The sequence below is a fragment of the Cyprinodon tularosa genome, unplaced genomic scaffold (assembly GCF_016077235.1).
Source record: "Cyprinodon tularosa strain WSP-4 unplaced genomic scaffold, ASM1607723v1 ctg463, whole genome shotgun sequence".
Classification (NCBI taxonomy): Eukaryota; Metazoa; Chordata; class Actinopteri; order Cyprinodontiformes; family Cyprinodontidae; genus Cyprinodon; species Cyprinodon tularosa.
Window position 1 is genome coordinate 110460 of NW_024039189.1, and position 20499 is coordinate 130958.

The following is a 20499-nucleotide window of genomic DNA, read 5'->3' on the forward strand; positions in this document are numbered from 1 at the left end:
TATGTTTATATCCAATATTTTTCTGTTGTGAAATGTATCTGTTTGTTAAACATTCATTGTTTTGTGATAAGCTCCTAGGCATCATGGTTATCTGTAGAACAGTTAAAAAAAATGTTTCTGTGGAATGTAGCTTTTACTTTTACATCTATATTTATATTCTATATTTATTGCACAGTAAAATATCAGTTGCTGACTATGTTCCTTAGTTGTCCGAAACATATGATGCTACTCAGTAAAGGTAATAATTGGGATTTATAGAGGATACAAATATCTGAATACTATTTGATACTGAATATGTTGCACATTAGAGAGGATTTGAGAGACATGCATATCTTTTTGGAGCAATTAAATCCTTCACATTATCATTCACTGCTTTGTAATTTTGACAATAGACTGAAACTCTAAATAGATTTTTCCTAAAACATTTCAGTGTGTGCAAGTAGGGTTTCATCATTTAGATCCAAACATTTTTTATATATAAGTTGAGGTATTACAGACTAAAAACTTCATCTCTAAAATCTTCTTTCTGATTTGTGCACTTTGACTCTTGAAGACAATAATAATTCAATGTCATTCACTGAAACAGCTGAAACAGGATTGGTTCTGGATTATCTGGCACAGCTAATTGTACAGATGTAATAAAACATATTAAACCAGAATAATAAGCAGAAATGTCAAGAATCAACTAACTGATAACTTATCAGTTAGTTAATCCCCAAGCCAATTTCTTTTACTCCTCATTGTTGTGCAGAGAGTTAGCTTTCCTGGGTTTTATTGTAAATTAGGTGTTCTCTTTTTTAATGCATAACAAGAGCAAGTGTTACTGTTTGTGCTACGTTAATCCCTTACCAGAATCTAATTGGATCATTTTAACTGGCTGGGAACAGCTGAAGGAGGGACTTAGTCAAGGATCCAAGTCTACAAGAATCAACACTGTGGATGGGTTGTCTCTTAACGTGATATGTGCAAGAAAATGTTGTGAATGTGCACAGGAACATTTTAGAAACACTTATTTGATTCAGATGGAAATATTTAAACCAAACCAATAAATCAACTCTGGATTAAGTGGATAAATTGAGTTGGTGTTGGAAAAGTCTGAAACAAAGAATCTTGAATGCAATTATAGAATATTTGATGCTTTTATTGTCTTTTAATAATAGATGGCTGCACAAGGTCTAGTTTTGAGGCTAAATTATTGATAGACAGAGCATGTGTTGCTATACTGTAGATCATATCTCTGCTTTTTTTAAATTCGTTAGAAATATATTTGTAGTTATATTTCAAGCTACGCTGTTTTATTCTGAAGTACGAGAAAAGATCATTAAAAGTGGAGCGAAGTATAAGAAAAGCTGATTATGGAGTGCTTTGCATTCATTTGGTGTCATTGAAATGAGGCCAAGTGACCTGGAAAGGTCAACTGTACCAGCTGTACAGCAGAAGAAGAATATAACATCCATAATCAATTTACCAGCAACTGTTGTCATGACAAATTCAACTGTTTAACAAATAAGAGAGTGCAACATTTCTATCTTTATATTTCCGAAAAATCAGAGAAAGTTAGTAAGGACAATGCCACAATATTTTAGTCTTTTTTTTTTTGTTTGTGTCACATTTTGATTCTGATTCTGTAACATATTCTGAAATATTGCCTACCCTATGATATGAATGCCTCTTATGAAGATGACTTCCTCATAACAAAATTATTCATAAGAACATAAAAAGGTGACTACCAGGAAATGATTAAACCCCCCTTGATAATAAAAAAAACTGAATTAGAAAGTCATTGTTTAACAGATGAAAAAATGTACTTCTATGGCCGTTATCTTAGAATTATCTATTAAACAAACATTCTTTTTCAGCTTTGACGTGGCTCCCATTGGTATGTTTCTCTCTTTGTGACTTGGGAGTGCAAAGACTTTGTTTCACTAATGAGAACTGACATGCAGCCACATTGGTTCAGGGTGGGAGAGGCGGGCTTCTGCTTCATGACAACAAAAGGCTGAGAGAATCCTTCCCTGACTACAGATGGGTAGTCGCAGCAGAGCAACTAAGGATATTTATCTGCCATCAAGATCCATGGATTTCATAACTGCATGCAAAACAATGTGGATTTTTTTTGCATGCATGGAACATTTCAGTACAAATCATCCAAAATAAAATTTAATTTCTCTTATGAATTTTAACAGAATAAAACAGGAAATAAATTGCTGCAACAAAAATGTATGTGAAGATGCATTAATTAAGGATAATAGAATTAACTTAACTTAGACGATGATGAAAGCATTTAACAGCCTGAGTTTAGAAGAAAAAGATGCATGCACAATGCAATTAGCATATCCTTGGACTTTCAGGACTGCAGTTAATGATGGAATAACACTGATTTGTGACGGAGGATAATACATTTCACATTTCTGGAACTGAACCTTTCCATTGGAATAAAAGCTGCATTTCATGAAATGCATTGCTATCTCAGTGGATTTCATGCTTGACCAAGATTTGTTAAATACTGAGCAGTTTATGTTGATGAACATCTTAAAATCCAATGAGGAAACTCCCCTCCTACATAACAGATTTTGTAAAATGTGCTGAATGACCATCATAATAATGGTTACATTTGGCACACTTCATAAAAGAACAATGCTTTAGAGAGACAATTACCACACCCTGGTCTCAGTTAGGCTTAGGAAGGAGGTGGGACTGACGGAATCAAGAGTTCTGTGAAATGGGACAAAGTTTTAGTAAACTATTGAGAGGAGCATGTGGAGAGACTCACAAAACATCTGACCCAAGCCATACATTTTACATGGTAGTCCTGTAATCTATCCTTGCTGAGTGAAATCAGGATGATTTTAGTTTTGTTTAGTCTCTCACTGCAAATAAAAATATGTCAACACCTTTCATTGTAAGTAAATGTCTGATTTTAACTGTGTGTCTGTATATTGGTTTGGCCAGTTTATTCCTCATAATTATTATTCCAAATATAAGATCTGAACCCTTTAATCAAAACCTATGCAGTGAACCTCTACAACCCATTAATCTTCCCACCAACCTCCATGATGCAACCGTGTTTCCCTGTGGTGATTGGATTTCCTTGGTGATATACAATGATCGTTTTCATTTTTCTGCCACATGTAGAGTTAGGCACACAAAACATTGTGTGATAGATTTACATTTATAAAAAAAAAAAACATAACGCTAAGTTCATTTTTTTTTTATCTCTGCAATTATTTCATTTTGTACGTAGATCTTGTACTTTAAACTCACTTAAAAACATTGAAGTTGTTTATCAGGAAGTAAATCCATGTCATACATTTAAAAAAAAATTAAAGCCTCTCATTTTATAGATAAACAAAACTTCAGATTTAGTACTGTGGTGTCATTTGATGCCTGAATACACGGAGAAGGATGATATATATATATATATATATATATATATATATATATATATATATATATATATATATATATATATATATATATATATATATATATATGATGAGATAGTATCTCATTATATTGAGTTGCTATCTCATTATAATGAGATTTCTTTTTTTTTTTTTTTTTTTACAGAGTGGCGGAAACTGGCTTCCATAAGTAATAAATGGTCGCATGGATATTGATTATAACAAATACTAGCAAATTCTAAAAAGCAATGCAATGTTTTTGCATTACTTAAGAAGGAACTATACTGCCACCTTGTGGCAGCATAGTGCACACAAACACCTGTGCAATAATATGATACCATTACATATTTTCATTAATTATCCGCTAAGATACGGAGCTCAGAAAAACACAGTCAAACAGGAAAACTATACATGATTAATCTAAAGATGGGAAGGTAATACAACCCTAGAGTCAACAGGAGGCGCCTGTTTGCTACTTTGCAGGAAGTCTGGAAAAATTGATGTAAACTGAAATAAATCCTATATAAACACTTGGGGGCGCTGGAGTTACACTCCTTGTTTGGCATGTGATGAGGTTTGAGTTTATTTCTCAGCAAATCTTTGGTTGGCCCTTGCCCTTTATGCTTAACTTTCTTTAATCCTAGACCTTCTATGTCAGATTAAACCATTAGATGTAGTTTTATACAGAAAATTGTAAGGTAAATAAAGGCTTCCTTTGCAAACATAAAGTCAAGTAATTATATTTTAAAATAAAAGCCAATAAAAATGCTTAAAGAAGCATCAATGTAGTAAATAAGCCTTTTTTTTTTACAGTGCATCCTGCGTATCTGTCTGGAGGTAAATATAAACAATGATCCTGATATTTTATGACCTTTATGTTTCATTTCTTTTCTAATTCTTTATATTGTCTGCAGACAAGCAGGATACACATAGCTAAGCAAATAATAGAATGGCGTGGGGAGTAGTCAGCCGTGGGGCCCTTACTCATTGGCTGCCTCAGACACAGGAGCTCTCCCTCTCACTCTCACATAAATGCGCTCCCAGCGCCAACCGTGGCAGATAATCACAGGCCACTGAAAGGAGGAGGACACACCTTCCGCTCATTTGGTAACAGTTTGCACGGGGATGCGCTTTGACTCACTAAAAGATTTGACTCGTATTTTTTTTCCTCCTGCAGTTTTGTCCTTTTTGCGCGCGCATTGGCTTCGGTTTTGCAGCGTTTCTCATCCAAGATGACGGGGGTTTTTGAGAACCTGAACACAGATATGCATTCGAACCAGATTACCTCAAACAGTTACCACAGCTTGCACAAATCGCAGGAATCCCCTACTCTACCGGTCTCCACGGCGACGGATAGCAGCTTTTACAACAGCCAGCAGCCAGGGCACTGCCCCGGGTCTCCTTTTGGTCAGCTCGGCTCCTATCAGTACCACGGAGGCGCCGCGGCTTCTGTGCCATATCCTAACGCCAAAGCATACGAGCTTGGCTTCAATTCTTCATATGGTGCTTATGGCTCTTACGGCTCCAACTCCTCTCCTACTCCTGTCGAGACAGGTAATTCCTCCTATTTGACCTGTTGGGTATTTAAGAGACTTTTACGCATCTTTTGTTCTTAAGGACGCTTGCAATTTCTGAGGCAAAAATTAAAATTTCCCTCAAAAGTACCGATTATGTTATGCTTTAAAATAAAACTATTATTGTTTTAGAAAAACTCCAGTTTTTTTTTTAAAGAAATTGTTATCAAATTTGGTGCCTCTAGCTAATCAAATTTCTTTAGTTATTTGAATAAAAACGCAAAAGTTTTAATCAAATAAAAATTCCTAAATCTTTCATGTGTTAACCCAAATTGCTTTTGATTTTCCCCATTAGAGAAAGAAGAAAGCGAGCCGGAAATCAGGATGGTGAATGGAAAACCAAAGAAGGTCAGGAAACCTCGGACCATTTATTCCAGCTTCCAACTGGCTGCTCTGCAGCGAAGGTTTCAAAAGACGCAGTATTTGGCTCTGCCGGAGCGCGCCGAGCTGGCAGCCTCGCTGGGACTCACACAAACACAGGTGAGTGCATCTGAGACTTGGGTTTTGTGCAGTCAAATATCAGCTTACTGTGTTCATTGACGAATGGAGATGTAAGCATAGGGAACATCTACTAATCAGCGTTGCTATCTGTTGTTCAGGTCAAGATCTGGTTCCAGAACCGCCGCTCCAAATTCAAGAAGCTGTGGAAAAGCGGGGAGATTCCCCCAGAGCAGCACGTTGCTTCCAGTGAATCTCCTCCCTGCACGTCTCCTTCGACTACTGCCTGGGACTTTCCACAGAATCAAAGAATGAACAGTATCAGCTCGGGTATACCTCCGAGTAGCGGCAGCCCTCCCAATACCACTGCGCCTTCATCGTTTTTGGCAAACTACTCCTGGTATTCAACTACGAACTCTACAACGCATCTGCAGCCTGCTCTGGTTCAGCATCACCACAACTCAGCCATAAGTGCTGGGACGATATTCTGAAATAAAATAAAAAAAGCAAACGAAAAAAAAAACTGTGGGTTTTAAAACGGACAGTAAACAAATGCCAATATTTCACAGACCTCTCGTGCGTCTTTACGCACAGATATTTAGCAGCAAAACAGGTTCACGAACTAGTTTTGATGCCGGTGAAGGGATAAAGATTTACACTTATTTTTGTATTTATTTATTTTTCTTTGTTTGGGGGACGAATGAACCACTGTTACCCAAAATATTCACAGTCTGGCCAAGAGCCTAACTTTTAAAAGGACGTCACTTTTTTTTTTTTTTTTGACATTTTCTAAAAAAGTTTGACACCAGGACAACATGTCACAGATGTAGCGCAAATTATATCTTTACTGTATCGTGCCTTTTGCAATATGACCTCATTTTGTTCTGCGGGGGAGAGAAAAAAACAACAACTATTCACTCCTCAAATAGCTTAGTTGATATGAATATACAGGAAGGGTAAGTGTTTTTGTAAATAATATTCAGCACAGCCTTTTTTACAGCCCATGTTACTCTTCTTATAGGATGGTGGTGCAAATTCATGAATCACCGTACAAGCTACTGATTGTTCACTCCTGATTTAGGCCTACTCTTATTCCATTTTATTGTGATTTTGTCTTATTTATTTTAGCCGTGTTTCATATATGGTCAGACTTTATTTAAATAAAATGTTTCCTGTGATCTTGTATTCAGCTTTTTTTAAGCCTACAGTAATTCAGACTGTTGGTTCGTCTGTCATTTTCTTCTTTTTAATACATTGATTGTTGAAATCAGTTGAGATCAGTTGTTTTTAACTTCAAAAAATTTTTTTTTCAAAAATATTAGAAAATCTGAAAAAAGTGAAATATTATATGTACTGATATTTTAATGTAGCCTATTGCACACATTAGAAAATTTGAATATTTTGTGAAGAAGTAGGTTGATATTTAACTATTTTCACCAAAACAACATACTGGAATATACCTGATTGAAGTAACTACCAAAATATCAAGATTAAACATTATTAAATGTTAAATCAAAGCAAATCATTTTAAATTATTAAGCAGTTATAATTAGGCTATGGTTTGCATATGAAAGACCAAAACGTATGGACAAGTCTGCACCTGCAGATGCATAAATTTATGTCGATATTTAGCTCAATAAAAACAAGAACTTGGGATTCACAAGCCTGCAATGATTAAATAGATAAATAAATTAGCCAATTATCTTATCAAACTCTTTTTATGTAGCCTACTCCAAAGCAAAATTTAAGACATTTATCAAATTAACACTTTAAATTGTGCTTACTTTGAAACATTACATTTAAAATGAAATTGAATTCACAATTTCTAAGTGCAACTCTTATATTCAATATGGAAAGTTGTTCATTACTCAACTTTAAAATAATAAATACCCAATAGCCAAGAAATTATGCTACTATTAGCCTTCCTGTTATTAGTTATCCTGGGTTCCTAAGCAACCATGACTATTGGTTAGTTTTAATGATTCTGGATAAGCTAGCAAAGGTTTTAACTTACTAATTACCTTCCAAACCCTGCATATTTTATTGTTGCTGGTGTTTTTATGTGGACACATTTGAATTTTATTTTAACAATTGGTAGAGGATTTTAGCATGAATTTCACAGCAAGTCCAAATCTTCCACATCCCAACACATCACTGATTAGACAATTCAAGAAAAAAATATATATAATGATCTTTTTTCACTATTACCACTAGGCCTGACAATATGTATTCTAAATATTACAGGACTATATTGTGCTTTTTAAAAATGTATTGCATTTTGAAATGCATTTGAAAAAGCGGACAGAATACATGTTCCAGGAATGTTTACATTTAATTGAAATTATTATAATAAGGCTAGTAAAAAAATGTATTCTGGCTTATAAGCTGTAAACCAGCCATCAACTGCAGCATTAATTCCCAAAGTCAGGGTTGTGACCCCAATTGGGGACACATAAACCAGCATTGGGGTCGATGTCCACTATAGAAATTAAAGTCAACTATAGGAAAAAATAGTGATGAAGGATATTTATGTGGTTAAATATATTAAAATATCACATAACCAAATGCATTGATTCTTGATAATGTTTTTTTTTATCACCTTTGTACCACTGGCCTGTTTTTGTGTTTTGTTTTTAATAGTATTTTCATACTCCAACCAATAGTTTGCGTCATGAGACCATTCTGGTATTATTGTTTGGGTCTATTCAGAACATTTTGGGAACCACTGGACTACAGTATTATCCACAATCCAATTTAACATTGTGTAAAAGACATAATTGTTTGCAAATAATTTTTTTGTGCGTCCTCATGGTGTTCACTAGGTCATGTTACCCCGGATAGAACAGACTGCAGCCCTTATAAAAAAAAACAAAAAACACTCATGCTGGCAAATTTTATGGGGATTGCGTATTTGGTTTTAATTTTCCATTAGCAGTTGTTTTGCAGAGTAGAAAGCAGAGGCATGAGTAGGTGGCAAACTGTTGGCATGCCAGAGGGGAAAGAGGAGGGAAGGAAAAAAAATAAAAAGAAGACAAGCTCCTCAGACTGTTTGGAGTCAGCAAGCCTTGTTTTCTCCCCCCAGACGCTTTATGAACTCAGCCTTACAAGAGAAAAGGAGATGGGAACAAGATCCAAGACAGCCTGGAGCTTAACTAGACCATCAGGCAAACAGTTCTCACATCTCACAACAAGTCTCTGATCTCTGAAGACGAGCAAGTTGACCCACATTATTCATGTAGATCGAGGCGAACATAGACACAAGTCTTAGGGCTGAAATACCACACACAGAGGATACTTTAGACATTGATTGTATTATTTCTATTCTTTTTAGATTATTGAATGAGCTGTCATGATTCCACATGGTACAGTGGCACTGAAAAATTGAATTTTGAAAAGTATTAAAAATATTTGAAGCTAATTCAAGATCAAAGATGACATCTAATTAACAATAGTAAAACCGAAACATTGAAAAGTTTGGTTCTAACAAGTCCTGTTTAAACATTTTGGTGCGAGATGATCCAAAGAAGTTCACACAACTATTATCCTTCATAGGCCAATATGCTGTGTTTATTTTAGATCTGCATATACATGCTTAATCAACATTTTGAACTCTCATAAAACTTAGAGAAGCAAAATCAGAAATTGAAGTTTAATACCAGTTTTAATTAAATAACTGTTGTGCTAGTACTATACTGTAGGTGAACTTGCTAGCAAGGGAATTATGCCTGAAGTAAAGGATGCCAGTCGTTTATTAAGGACATGGTAATATGACCCTGTGTTAGAAAAGATATTAAAACTGCAATATAATCAACTGCCTTTACTTTGTTGAGATAATTTTAATGCATCTTAATGCTATAACCTTGTCAACAAGCTAAGTTTTCTAACCGTGAGGACGCTATTGTCATGGAAACCCAGATATTAGCTTCTTTTAATCTGGGAAAATATTTTTAAGCACCCTATAGAGTTTAATTTCAACAATTTCCAGGTTCATCTTGCTAGCAAGTTTAGTTTGCCCTGAGCTGACATTACCAAAATGCATAAAAAATATTTTGCATTATTTCAGCAACATCATTAGGCCTTAATTCCAAACCAGTTTTGTAAAATATGATAACAAACAAGACATGTATTTCTAGCGTTATTAGTTTTATATATATTCAACCCATTTTTTTATTGTATCTGGTAGTTGGATCATTTTCTGCACAGGAAACATTAAAATCATCCATCAAATGTTTATTTTTCACTTTATATGAAGAATAAAGTCATTATTTCATTTAAAGACTAGGGGAAATACAGTTTGATCTTGTGCTTGTACCTAATTAGGACTGTAGTTCAGTTGATATATCTACATGATGGAGACCCCTCTCCATTCCAGCCATCCACCTCTTGGGAGGCTGACTACATCTGACAGGCCCCCAGGCATGCATACAGTCAGGCTGTGTCTAAACACATGTAGGAACATGCTGACAACATTCTGTAGATTTAATTCATTCAGTGAGTCGTCAGCTGATTTATGATGTTAAAAAAATTTGCTATGATGACAGATTTTCATGATCAGTATATTTGCAGGGTAAAAATGCTGCTTCACAGTACCATTTGGAGCTGTTGTGGTTTATAGTTTGGCGTTTCTCTGGGAAACTTGTAAATGCCACATACCCCCCTATCCCCATTTAAACCCTGATCTGTAATTTCATCCACATTTGCTCGGGTTGGAGCATTCCGGCTTTCAAATCTGAAAGCCTGCAATTACTATATAATTCTTCGCAATTTTAGATGTCCTAATATGGGCTGTAATTTTTTTTTTTGTTTTTTTTTTTTTTACACAAGACAATTTCCCGCTATTTCAAGCATCAACATTGTCAAAGTTGTATGTACATAATAAATGGGAATATCAATGCATAGTTTTTAGTCTAACATCTTGACTCAACGATAATTATATCCGTGTGGAGCCTACGCGGAATTAGCCTGAATTGCACGGTAACTGCTGCTTTAAATTTTAAAAAAATTACTCATAATTTCCCCCAAAGATTACCAAGATCTCGAGTGCACAATGTCATCAGCGTAATGAGGAGTAAACATTTATGCTAATAATCTACAATTTTTCCCCCTCGTCGCCTATAAAAAGGGAAAATAAAGCAGAGATTTTCAGTCATTTTCTGAACTCTGCAGCTATAGCATTGGACCGACACATGGGACACATTTAGTGGGAATTTAGAGCGCTGCTGTGGAGCCTGTGCTGCGTGGAGGCTTTTATGCTCATCTGCATCCATGCTGATTCCTGCAGCTCTACAGAGGGGAGCCTCACATTCAGAAAGGAAGGTGGGAGCTGGATCTTTAATCCTTCATATTTAACCTTTATACCTTATACTTAAAGAAAATGAAAAAAATCTGGAAGTAAACTTAAAATTTCATATTTCACTGCTGATGGTATTTATTTTTGATGTCTAATATTGGTATATATATATATATATATATAATCTTTTTCGGTTTACTAATCGCCTGCAAAAAATAAAATCAAATTTTTCCTAAAAACTCTAAAAACGCAAAGAGAATCAAACTCGTTATTCTCAAATTGTGCCTAATTTCTGAAGCCTCTCCGGCATTGACAACTCGGTGATGTACACCTGCAAGCAATTTGTCAGTCTTATAGCTACATATTGGGCTTAGTCTAAGAGAACGGTGACAAAATGGCAGCTCACCTATTTCGCTTTTTTTTTTTTTTTTCTTTTGCAGCAGAACATTTCCTTCAGAGCGCATTCTCTTTTGTTAAGGCAGAAAGATCCTCGGTGCGAAAAAAAATTGCTCATAATTACCTCAGAGATAGGAAACTGCATTAGAATAAATAAGGGCGAAATTACTGTAATTATACCGGGTTTGATGGGCTCAACTCGTATAATCAAGGGGAGAATACAGCGAAATAACACTGACCCTCTTGGGTTTGCAGCTGCGCCTTTTCTGGGAGTAGGTAGGCAGATTTAACTCTGCAGTGATCCTGCTTTCTTAGAGCCATATCTATAGAAAAGCTGTAGGCTCCTCACAAAGGATTAGTCTAGAAAATGTTGAAATATAAAAGCAGGGTAAGGAATTATAAACAAGAACAAGGCAGGATATTTTTTCTCAACTCATCTGTACCCTTGTTGCTTATAATAATATTAATGATGTTAGTAATTATAGCCTATTACTTGTTACAGGATGGCTTTTGTATTAGATATATAAACAATTAACTTAAAAAATAGATTATATATATATATATATATATATATATATATATATATATATATATATATATATATATATATATATATATATATATATATATATATATATATATATATATATATATATATAAACTTAAATGCATTTCTTTTAAGATCAGCATAATCGTGTAATTTTTATTTTCAATGTTCTTCCCTCAGTTGTAGGACTATATAATGACATTCTGAGACAAATTAAAAATTTTTTATGCTTTAGATTTTTTTTTTGTGGTGAAATGGAAATAGTGACAAGGAATATTGGTTTAATCACGTGCCAAAATAATGAAGACATCGGGACATATTTTAAATTTTTATATAACGCATGCATTTCTTTCACAAAGAAATCCGATTTTTTTTTCATTGTTGTTTTTGTTTTTCTTTTAGAATAGAAAATCCATTTATTGTCCCACAATGAGGGAAATTGTGGTTTTTATCAAATAAACCGAAAGGCAATTTGTACATTTTGCCTTTTTTTAATGTTTTGACAATAAATAATATATGTAAATGAAAAAAATAGATATATCAATAGCACTGATGTTAAATTTATACATTTTTGTAGCTCTTTAATAGTCATAAATAGGCTGATATTTTCCATAAAATTTCCAGCATGATTTCTAATCTGTGGTTCACTCCAGAGGTTTTATCACATCTGCATTCACTGAGCAGGAGCTGCACAAAGGCATGTAGGGCCGATTGTTAAACATGGCCTTAATCTAAACTGGGCGCCTTTTTCTGCAGCTCACATGGTGTCTGCTACAACAGCCAACATGATCCTGCTTTGTGTCAGCTCGCATTAAAGCTGCACGGCGCAGAGAGGAGAGGAGGAGGAGGATGTGGACAGGAAGAGAGGGTTGAATCAGACACCGTGCTTAAGCATAATTTAAATCATATTTTACTGCTTTTGAAACTTTTTTCTCACTTTTATGTACAAAAAAAATCCATAAACAGATTAATAAATTAAAGTGATCAATACAAAACTAAAGATATTCTATGGTGACTAAAACACATGTCGACGAATAATATATACACAAAAAGCCTAAAAACCCTGTTTCACAGCGTATCAAGTAAAATCACAAACAAACCAAAAAAAAAAAAGAAAGAAATCTGAAAAATTATATACAAAATACAGTGACAATTTATAGCTGCTCGTCTTTCGGGGTATTTTTTTTTCTCTCAGAAACAGCGGATCGGCTGGCCTTTTACATTTGTTCACATGACATAGGGGGCACGGCAAAAATAAAAGCTCTGCCTGCGTTAGTGCAGCATTACAACAACACAATGTTGTCATCTCAAAACACGCATACAGAATGAACACAGACGAGTCAGAATAATTTAACTTAAATAACAAACACATAGAAACAACACAGCGAGGTGAATATTTACTGTGGTTGAATTATGCTGTAAGCATGGCGGCCTGACTGCTGGAATCTGTTATTTTGGGTAAAGACCTTATTGGCATTTAGGAATCAATGCTTGGTTTTAGGTAATCATCTGCAGTAAAATAAAGGAAAAAAACAACAATAAAAATCCTTACACCGATTTGAGTAAAAAAAAAATGAAAGTAAACAACAGCAGCCCAAGTATGCTTTTTTTTCGTTTTGATTCCCGCTGCCAGTGACTCGCTGCCCTGCGTGGGTTCACTGTGCGCATTTTCGTCCTCTCAGCTTCCCCTCCATTTTTTCCTGCTTCTCCCTCCCTCCTGTCTGCTCGCCGGGAAGAGGAGGCCTCAGCGCGCGGGATGCGGCAGCTTTTCTAGTGGAGCATCGTCAATGCCGATGCCGCGCTCGTGCCGCTGCGGCTCCCTCAACATCCTGAGTCTCTGCTCACATGAGCTGCGACTGTTGCATAGACTCTTGGTGCGTGGTCGGGTACCACGAGGTGTAGCTTGGGATGTAAGAGCCGGTTGTTCCAACCGAGGTCTTCACGGTGGTCGGGGATGTCCAAACCTGAGCAACCGTAGGCGAGCCGGTTGAAAGTCCACGGCCGGTTGCTAAAACGTTTGTGTCGATTGTGTTGCCGCCTTGCTTCATTAGTTTCTTAAATTTGGATCGTTTATTCTGGAACCAAATTTTTACCTGGGGGAACAAAAAAAAATGAAAAATTAAGATATGAAAGAGAAAAAATTGGCTTTTACGCACAGATTACGCACAGTTTACGCACGTATCTCATGCATGAATAGCGGTAATACAATTATAAATAGCAGTAGCAGTGGGAGATATTTGATTAAACTTGCCTGTGTCTGAGTCAGACCCAACGACGCAGCCAGCTCAGCCCTCTCCGGTAACGCCAAGTATTGCGTTTGCTGGAATCTCCTGTTGAGCGCTTGGAGCTGTAAACTGGAGTATATAGTCCTTGGTTTTCTAATCTTTTTCCCCTTGCCGTTAAATCGCACCTCCCCGCCCTCTACCACTGTGTTCTTCTCAGCTTCTGGTGCTGCTGGTGGAGACAAAGGAGATGTGAGAAAAGATGATGAAGCAACTGCGACCAGCACCGCTATGCGACAGCGAACACTTGAAGCACAAGTTTTACAGGCTGTACTTTGGTATAATTACCCCTAATTGCATACATTGTTTATAGCGTTACGCAATAAATAATTGCTGAGTCCAATTGTACATCTGGGGTAGAGATCTGTTAGGCGCTGGCGGTGCGCAATAATTCAACATGCGGGGAAAGGCAAGGACAAATGAGCAAAGATGCCGCTGCGCGCTTACCTGGATCCTCCAGCCGTGTCTGTGTGAGCCCAGAGCTGTTCTGGTAGGTCTGTACTGTACTCAGGTATGGACTGGTTGGATGGCTACCGACGGAGTTTACGTACGGATAACCCAAAGACCTGGGGAACGAAGATGCTGGGCTGTAGCTGTCGTGCTGCGTGTGACCTGTAGAATGTAAACAGTGCATGGGATAGTGTCCGTGAGACATGGAGGAAGGAGACATTTGTTGACTCGGGGGTCCAAACTCCATGAAAACGGCTTTTCCTGAGGCAGGGCTATTAAGACCTTCTGGAATCGTGGTCATTGTCATCTCTTCTGGCGGTTCCCTCCTGTCTCCGCTCCGCTTTTGTTGTTTTCCTCCTTTTGTGATCTCAGCTAAAGGATGGGTCCCAATTTAAGCCGGCCTGATTTTTTCTCCTTCCATTCATAAGAAAATTCAGTTTGCGCCTGTGAAAAAGTCCTGGGAGTGATGCTGTGGACCGAGACAAACTCGCTCAAAGGTTTGAATCTGGAACTCATGAATATTTATCAAAGGCAGTCGCTGATTGGTCCACTCTTTGCGACAGAGAAGCCCATTGGTGAGGCTGGGGTTGGGGTCCGAAGAACCTGATAAAGTCAAGAAAAAAAAACCTACAAAGCCTTAGATCTTTTTTTTTTTCTTTTTACTTTACATATAAAGATAGGATTATTTTTTGACAAAAAGCGCGCTTATTTCAGGATAGCAATACAAGCATTAAAGGTGGCATCTATAATGGAGTTAAACAACACTTTCCTCCCAGTCACAGCTGCTTTGTCTGCTGGCCAGTCTGATTAAAGCATTTTTTTGATTAAAGCTCCTAATGTGCCATCAGGAGGAAGGCGTATATTAGCATAACACTGTCGTTCAATTTTCATAAGTAGGTCTGTAATTAGTCATGTATTTAACACGGAGAGCAACCTGAGGTGTCAGTTACACCTGCAGCAGACGGATAAAGCTCTAGAACCTCAGGTATAGGCCTAGTGATCCTTTATGACACCTTAAACGTTTGTAATATATCACAATATTTGAAATAATATATAAACCACAATCCAACGTCTTTAACTGCTTTCTTTTTTGCTACATACTTTATATAATCTTTTTGCTTCTTTAATAATCTCAATTTAAGTCTAAGTAACCATTATAGTTTGTTTAAATTGAATTAAGCTGCAGATTGACATTAATATTTGTTCATGTGCTGACAGTCGCCTTCTGTGTTGCAGACACATTTTATTTTTTTCTTCTGGAGCACAGTAATCACCCTTATTTAATTTCAACTCAAGGTCACGAGAGTTAAAAGGGAAAAAGGTGTTTTAAGACCGAGTTCAAAGGATAGGTGGAATACCAGCATGGAGGGAAAGTATTAAGACAAAAAAAATAAGGCAGGGAATTCTTTCCAGGATTTTAATCCTCCTATTGCATAATATCAGATATGAATAATTTAATAAAACAAAGTAACGTGGAGTTAAGCTGAAAACGAATTATATCCGAGGTAGTATATATATATATATATATATATATATATATATATATATATATATATATATATATATATATATATATATATATATATATATATATATATATATATATATATATATGTATATATATATATATATATATATATATATATATATATATATATATATATATATATATATATATATATATATATATATATATGTGATGTGATGAGATGAGATCAGATGAGATGTGATGGAACAGATGTTTTGAGACAAATATCAACACTCTTCTAACTGATCAAGTAAAAAATGCTATTTACAGATTTCAGGAATCAAAACCATATCATAACGGTTTGCACAGTAAGTTGGAAGGCCTCCTTTCCATCACCCTAATCTATTTCTTTCTCCACCGATTCTTTATCCTACCCAGGTCTAGGGCCAGCCCAACATGTTTAATACATTATTGGTGAAATTCAGAAATTAATTTGAGCCTATATCTCATAGGTATCAATACCTTTAGGGTAAATGTATATAAATAAATACATTTCTAAGAAATTGAGACTACTCAATATGGCTTTATGTCTAGGAATGCCCCTGGTGTTAATCAGCTTAAGTCTGAGGACGCACACTTACTTTGGTTGTAAATGATCACGTGACGGAGAAGAAGCAGACAGATGTGAGCCACCCGAGGTCAGGGATCCTCCTTAGGATGAAAGCAGAGGAAAGTCTCCAGCAGACCTCTATTTTCCTCTGCATTAATCTGCAGACCGCAGCTCCTCTGCCGCAGTCGCTGCGCAGTAGAGGCGCAGCCCCGCTCCTCTATCCGCGGTCCCTCCATCATCTCCACCTGAATAACAAATTAAAGGCGGTTAAATTCCCTCACTGCGATTATCAGAGTAATTGCATAATTGAACCGCAAACAGAATGAGTAAGTTGCAGAATGTGTTATCAAAAAAATGCAGGCGTTGACATCAGAACACGTGCGCGCGTGTGTGTGTGCCACAAAGTGCCAGGCGGCTTTCGGATGCTTGGATTTAAAGATTTCTGTGAAATATAGGCTATAACGAAGCTTGGTCCCCTTGTCCCCCCTCTCTCTTAAAATAGGCCAATTTGAAGTGATTTCTCCTGGAATTACTTTCGAAAAATGCCTCAAGATTTCCTCCATCAACAACGACAATGATAATGGTGGTACAACCGATAATTATCATCTTCCAGAACAGAGGACAGATTTTTTATGGGTACTTGGTGGGTGCGACTGATAACTGTCATTATTTTTCCCACGATTATAGTATCTACAGAGGGCTGTGAGCAAAACCATTAGCAGAATTGAGGCGGAATTTGGAGGAAACATGTAAAATAATAGCAGAAGTGCACTACTAAATGAGAGATGTTTACGCGATTCAATTTGGAGGTAGAAAACACTTATTTAATTTTTTTTTTTTTTTCGCAAAATGTTTCCAGTAACCCAAAGTAATAATCTAATACCAGATGGGTTTTCTCAAGCCTCCTCTGCGCCATTAGGATTGAACAGACATGTGATAATATTACCACACTGTCATTAATAATTTGACTCGCAGGCAGGAGGGCAGAGCAGGCCACAGCAGCGCTTCCTGCAGCGGGACTCTTAACTAGCCGCACTAAAAATAAAGTCCTCCATGCATGGATGGATGGAGAGCGGAGGCAGGACTCATTAGGAGTGAGTAGCTCTGTGGCTGAGGGTGTTTTAACACCTGCTGCTCTTCACCTGAGGGGTTAGTGCAGAGGTGGAGAGACAGGCGCGGAGAGGGGGTGCGGGATGAGGAGGGGAGAGGTGGCGGGGCTAAACGGGCCAACATGTCACCGACTTTATTTCAGTCCGGTGATAGCAGGCCCTCCTCAGATGCCTATTTATCGGAGCCAGTAAATGTTATCCAGGACCGCGGGGTGATAGAGAACAGAGGCACTCTGGTGCGTAAAAGGCGCAGCTTTACAGCGCTTAAGCAACAATTAATTACTTTCACTGCAAGTGAAGAGCAATACATGAAGATTAGATATGATCATTACCTTTTTGTTTAATTTTTTTTTTTTAGGAAATAAGAAATCCGTTAATTAGATTATATTTTTTTACCTTTTCAGGAAAATTAGTTTTAATCAGCTTATAATTTTTTAAAAAGCTCACATAAATAATACAAATATAAATATATTTCTGGGTCCAGTACGGACAGTAGCAATAAATATTACATTTACATTAATTTATGTATTTATTATGTTTAATTCTTTTATTTTTTGGGGTGGGGTGGAGGGGGAGGGCGGTTTTATGCAGCCAATCAAAGAATTGAAAATTGGCTTTTGTTCTGCACCGTCTCCGCCGTTGCTTCTCTCGCCATCCTGTAATTTGGGGCCGTCAGTTATGGCAAGATAGATGCAGCACAATTAACTCGATTCTGGGTCTATTTTTCACGTTCAATGCTGCGTCAAAATTTGGATTGATTTTGTTTGCTGAGTTATGCGTAAACATCGGGGGGGGGGGGGGGGGGGGGGAATAAATAGTATGTGAACAACGAGACGGTTGCACTGGTAAAGATGATGCCCTATCACAGAGGTCAAATGGATGATTGGATTCATCTTTATCTAAATCTTTTGTTTTCCTCTCATATAACAGATTTAACATTTTGATTAGTTTAAAAATGTTTTAATGATGAATCCTGGATACGTGTAGATAATAAAAAAAAATCTTACATTTTAAAGGTTCAATTCAAGATTATTTATGTATCTAATTTTCTTTCTTATTGTAGTGAACATAAAATGAAAAATAAAAATAAAGAAAAACTACATTAACACAAAAATCAATATGTAAGTCATTATTTTCTTTTTAAGAGCTAAAATTAAGTAAATTACTCTCAAGTTATTTCTGACACAATTTAATATATAAGTACAAAAGCTGTTATTTCAAGGCTGTTTATAATAATTTAATATGCATTTGAGTAAAACCCTCAACTTACATCACCTCTTAATAATCCAGTCATACAGTCAGATTGAAATTCATACAATGGGATTTTATTTTAATAAAAATGAACGTAAAAGTCAGGTAAAAATGTCAATTAGTGTAAAGTTTTCCGGGGGGGGGGGGGGGGGGGGGGGGGGGGGGTGAGGCACATTGGGCGGATTTTCCAGTAATATCTGCCTCTTATGTAGAAAAAAAAAAAATCTAGATGTGCAACTTATTAAATTATGTTTCTTTCTTTTTAGGTACTGATGACACCAAGTTCCTGCAGATAAAGTAGAGTCATTTTTTGTGCACATAAATTTCTGGATTATTTTTATGCAAATAACATTATGAATCCTGTGTTTTCTTGCATCATCTATCTCAGCCATATCCCTATTTTGCAAACTCAAATTACCCCCTATAACCCTCCTGTTGAACTCAGAAAAGAGCCACAGACATCATGGTAAAACTTCAAGGTCACTTTTCAGGATCCCCCTCTATATTTTTTTTTCCTCTTCCATTTCAGCGTTCAGTGGCGCTTTCCTCCCCAGTAGGCATGGGGGTCACGGTGTGGAAAAAGCCCCCGGTGAACTGGTAGAAATGCTGTCCCCATTAGCAGCAGGGGTCAGGCCATGGCAGCAAGCACCCAAGCTGCCCAAAATTGGCTGCAAAATGACCAATTACCTGAGTGAAGGCAGAGGAGAAAAGACTTGGAAAGACATGGCTTTTACTTAATTCAGCTTAACTGTAAAAGAAACTAGTGTCACGACAATGCCTTATACTTGCTGCATGTCGCAGCATCCCACCTGTTAGAGGGAAGATCTGTGCCTCGGATCAGGAAATGAATTTATAGAGAGGTGAGAAACAAGGCTAACATTTGGTAGAGTGACGTAACTGCTGGAATAATGTGAGCCGGGGGAATTATTGCACCAAAACAATGAAACATCTTTACATGTAGGCCTTATTGAATTAATTTCCCAGCAAATGGAAAACATGCAAATTTGGCAATTAAGTCATTTGCCCATGGAGAGCGCGGCTGCTTGACGTTCAGCTGCCACTGCGCCTTTAGTCTGAAACCCTTTTTAGTTTTTTCTTTCTGTTAAGAGTTAAGTCTCCAACAAAGACAGGAAGGAGGTCAGCACTCAGCCAACACCTGAATGCAGCTCTCTTTTTTTGTGCTCCCCTTGATCCCCACAGTCTGTGCCTGTCATTAGTCTTAATGATGGAAAATTGTCATGTTGATACAAGTCTTGCTCTCCCCCTCTCTTCTTTGTATAAGTAGAAGGTGGAAGCTCCATTTGTAACAAAGTTCTTTGTGACTAAAAGCCGTGGACATTGCATTTGTGCCGCGGGAGAAAAAAAGGGGGCTGTAGATGCTCTTTCCATAGCTGGGATAATTATTCCTACTGTGACCTTAATGATTCGCTCTGTTCATCCTGCATCTCATCCACGCGCCAGGCCCTCAGCGGAGCCCCGTGTCAGGGAATATGAAAAACCCATATAATGAAACCATTTTAGGCTGATGGAAAAAAGGGGGCTACTGGAGCCGCACTTGCTACAAAGACGGCTCAATTATATGAGTAATTGTGATAATTTTCCCTCCATTCACTGCCTTCTCTGAAAGGTAAAAAACACAGATGCTGAAAGGGAAATTACTTGGACAATATATAATCTGTG

The 20499-nt window shown here is 36.9% G+C and overlaps 2 protein-coding genes across 3 annotated transcripts; one reads left to right on the forward strand and one right to left on the reverse strand.

Annotated features, from left to right (window-relative positions):
* Positions 1 to 4448: 4448 nt before the first annotated feature.
* On the forward strand, positions 4449 to 6594 carry dlx2a (distal-less homeobox 2a). The gene is made up of 3 exons (XM_038301198.1): positions 4449 to 4958; positions 5274 to 5458; positions 5578 to 6594. Exons 1-3 carry the CDS (start codon positions 4637 to 4639, stop codon positions 5905 to 5907), a joined length of 837 nt encoding a protein of 278 aa, XP_038157126.1. The 5' UTR covers positions 4449 to 4636; the 3' UTR covers positions 5908 to 6594.
* A 6669-nt stretch (positions 6595 to 13263) lies between these two features.
* dlx1a (distal-less homeobox 1a) lies at positions 13264 to 16787 on the reverse strand. 2 transcript variants are annotated; one of them, XM_038301200.1, is made up of 4 exons: positions 16491 to 16787; positions 14379 to 14984; positions 13901 to 14100; positions 13264 to 13742 (listed from the first exon to the last, which is right to left on the reverse strand). In XM_038301200.1, exons 2-4 carry the CDS (start codon positions 14686 to 14688, stop codon positions 13491 to 13493), a joined length of 762 nt encoding a protein of 253 aa, XP_038157128.1. In that variant the 5' UTR covers positions 14689 to 14984; positions 16491 to 16787; the 3' UTR covers positions 13264 to 13490. The 2 variants fall into 2 exon arrangements, with proteins under 2 accessions (XP_038157128.1, XP_038157127.1); XM_038301199.1 differs by having other exon boundaries at positions 13901 to 14103; positions 16491 to 16779.
* Positions 16788 to 20499: the final 3712 nt, after the last annotated feature.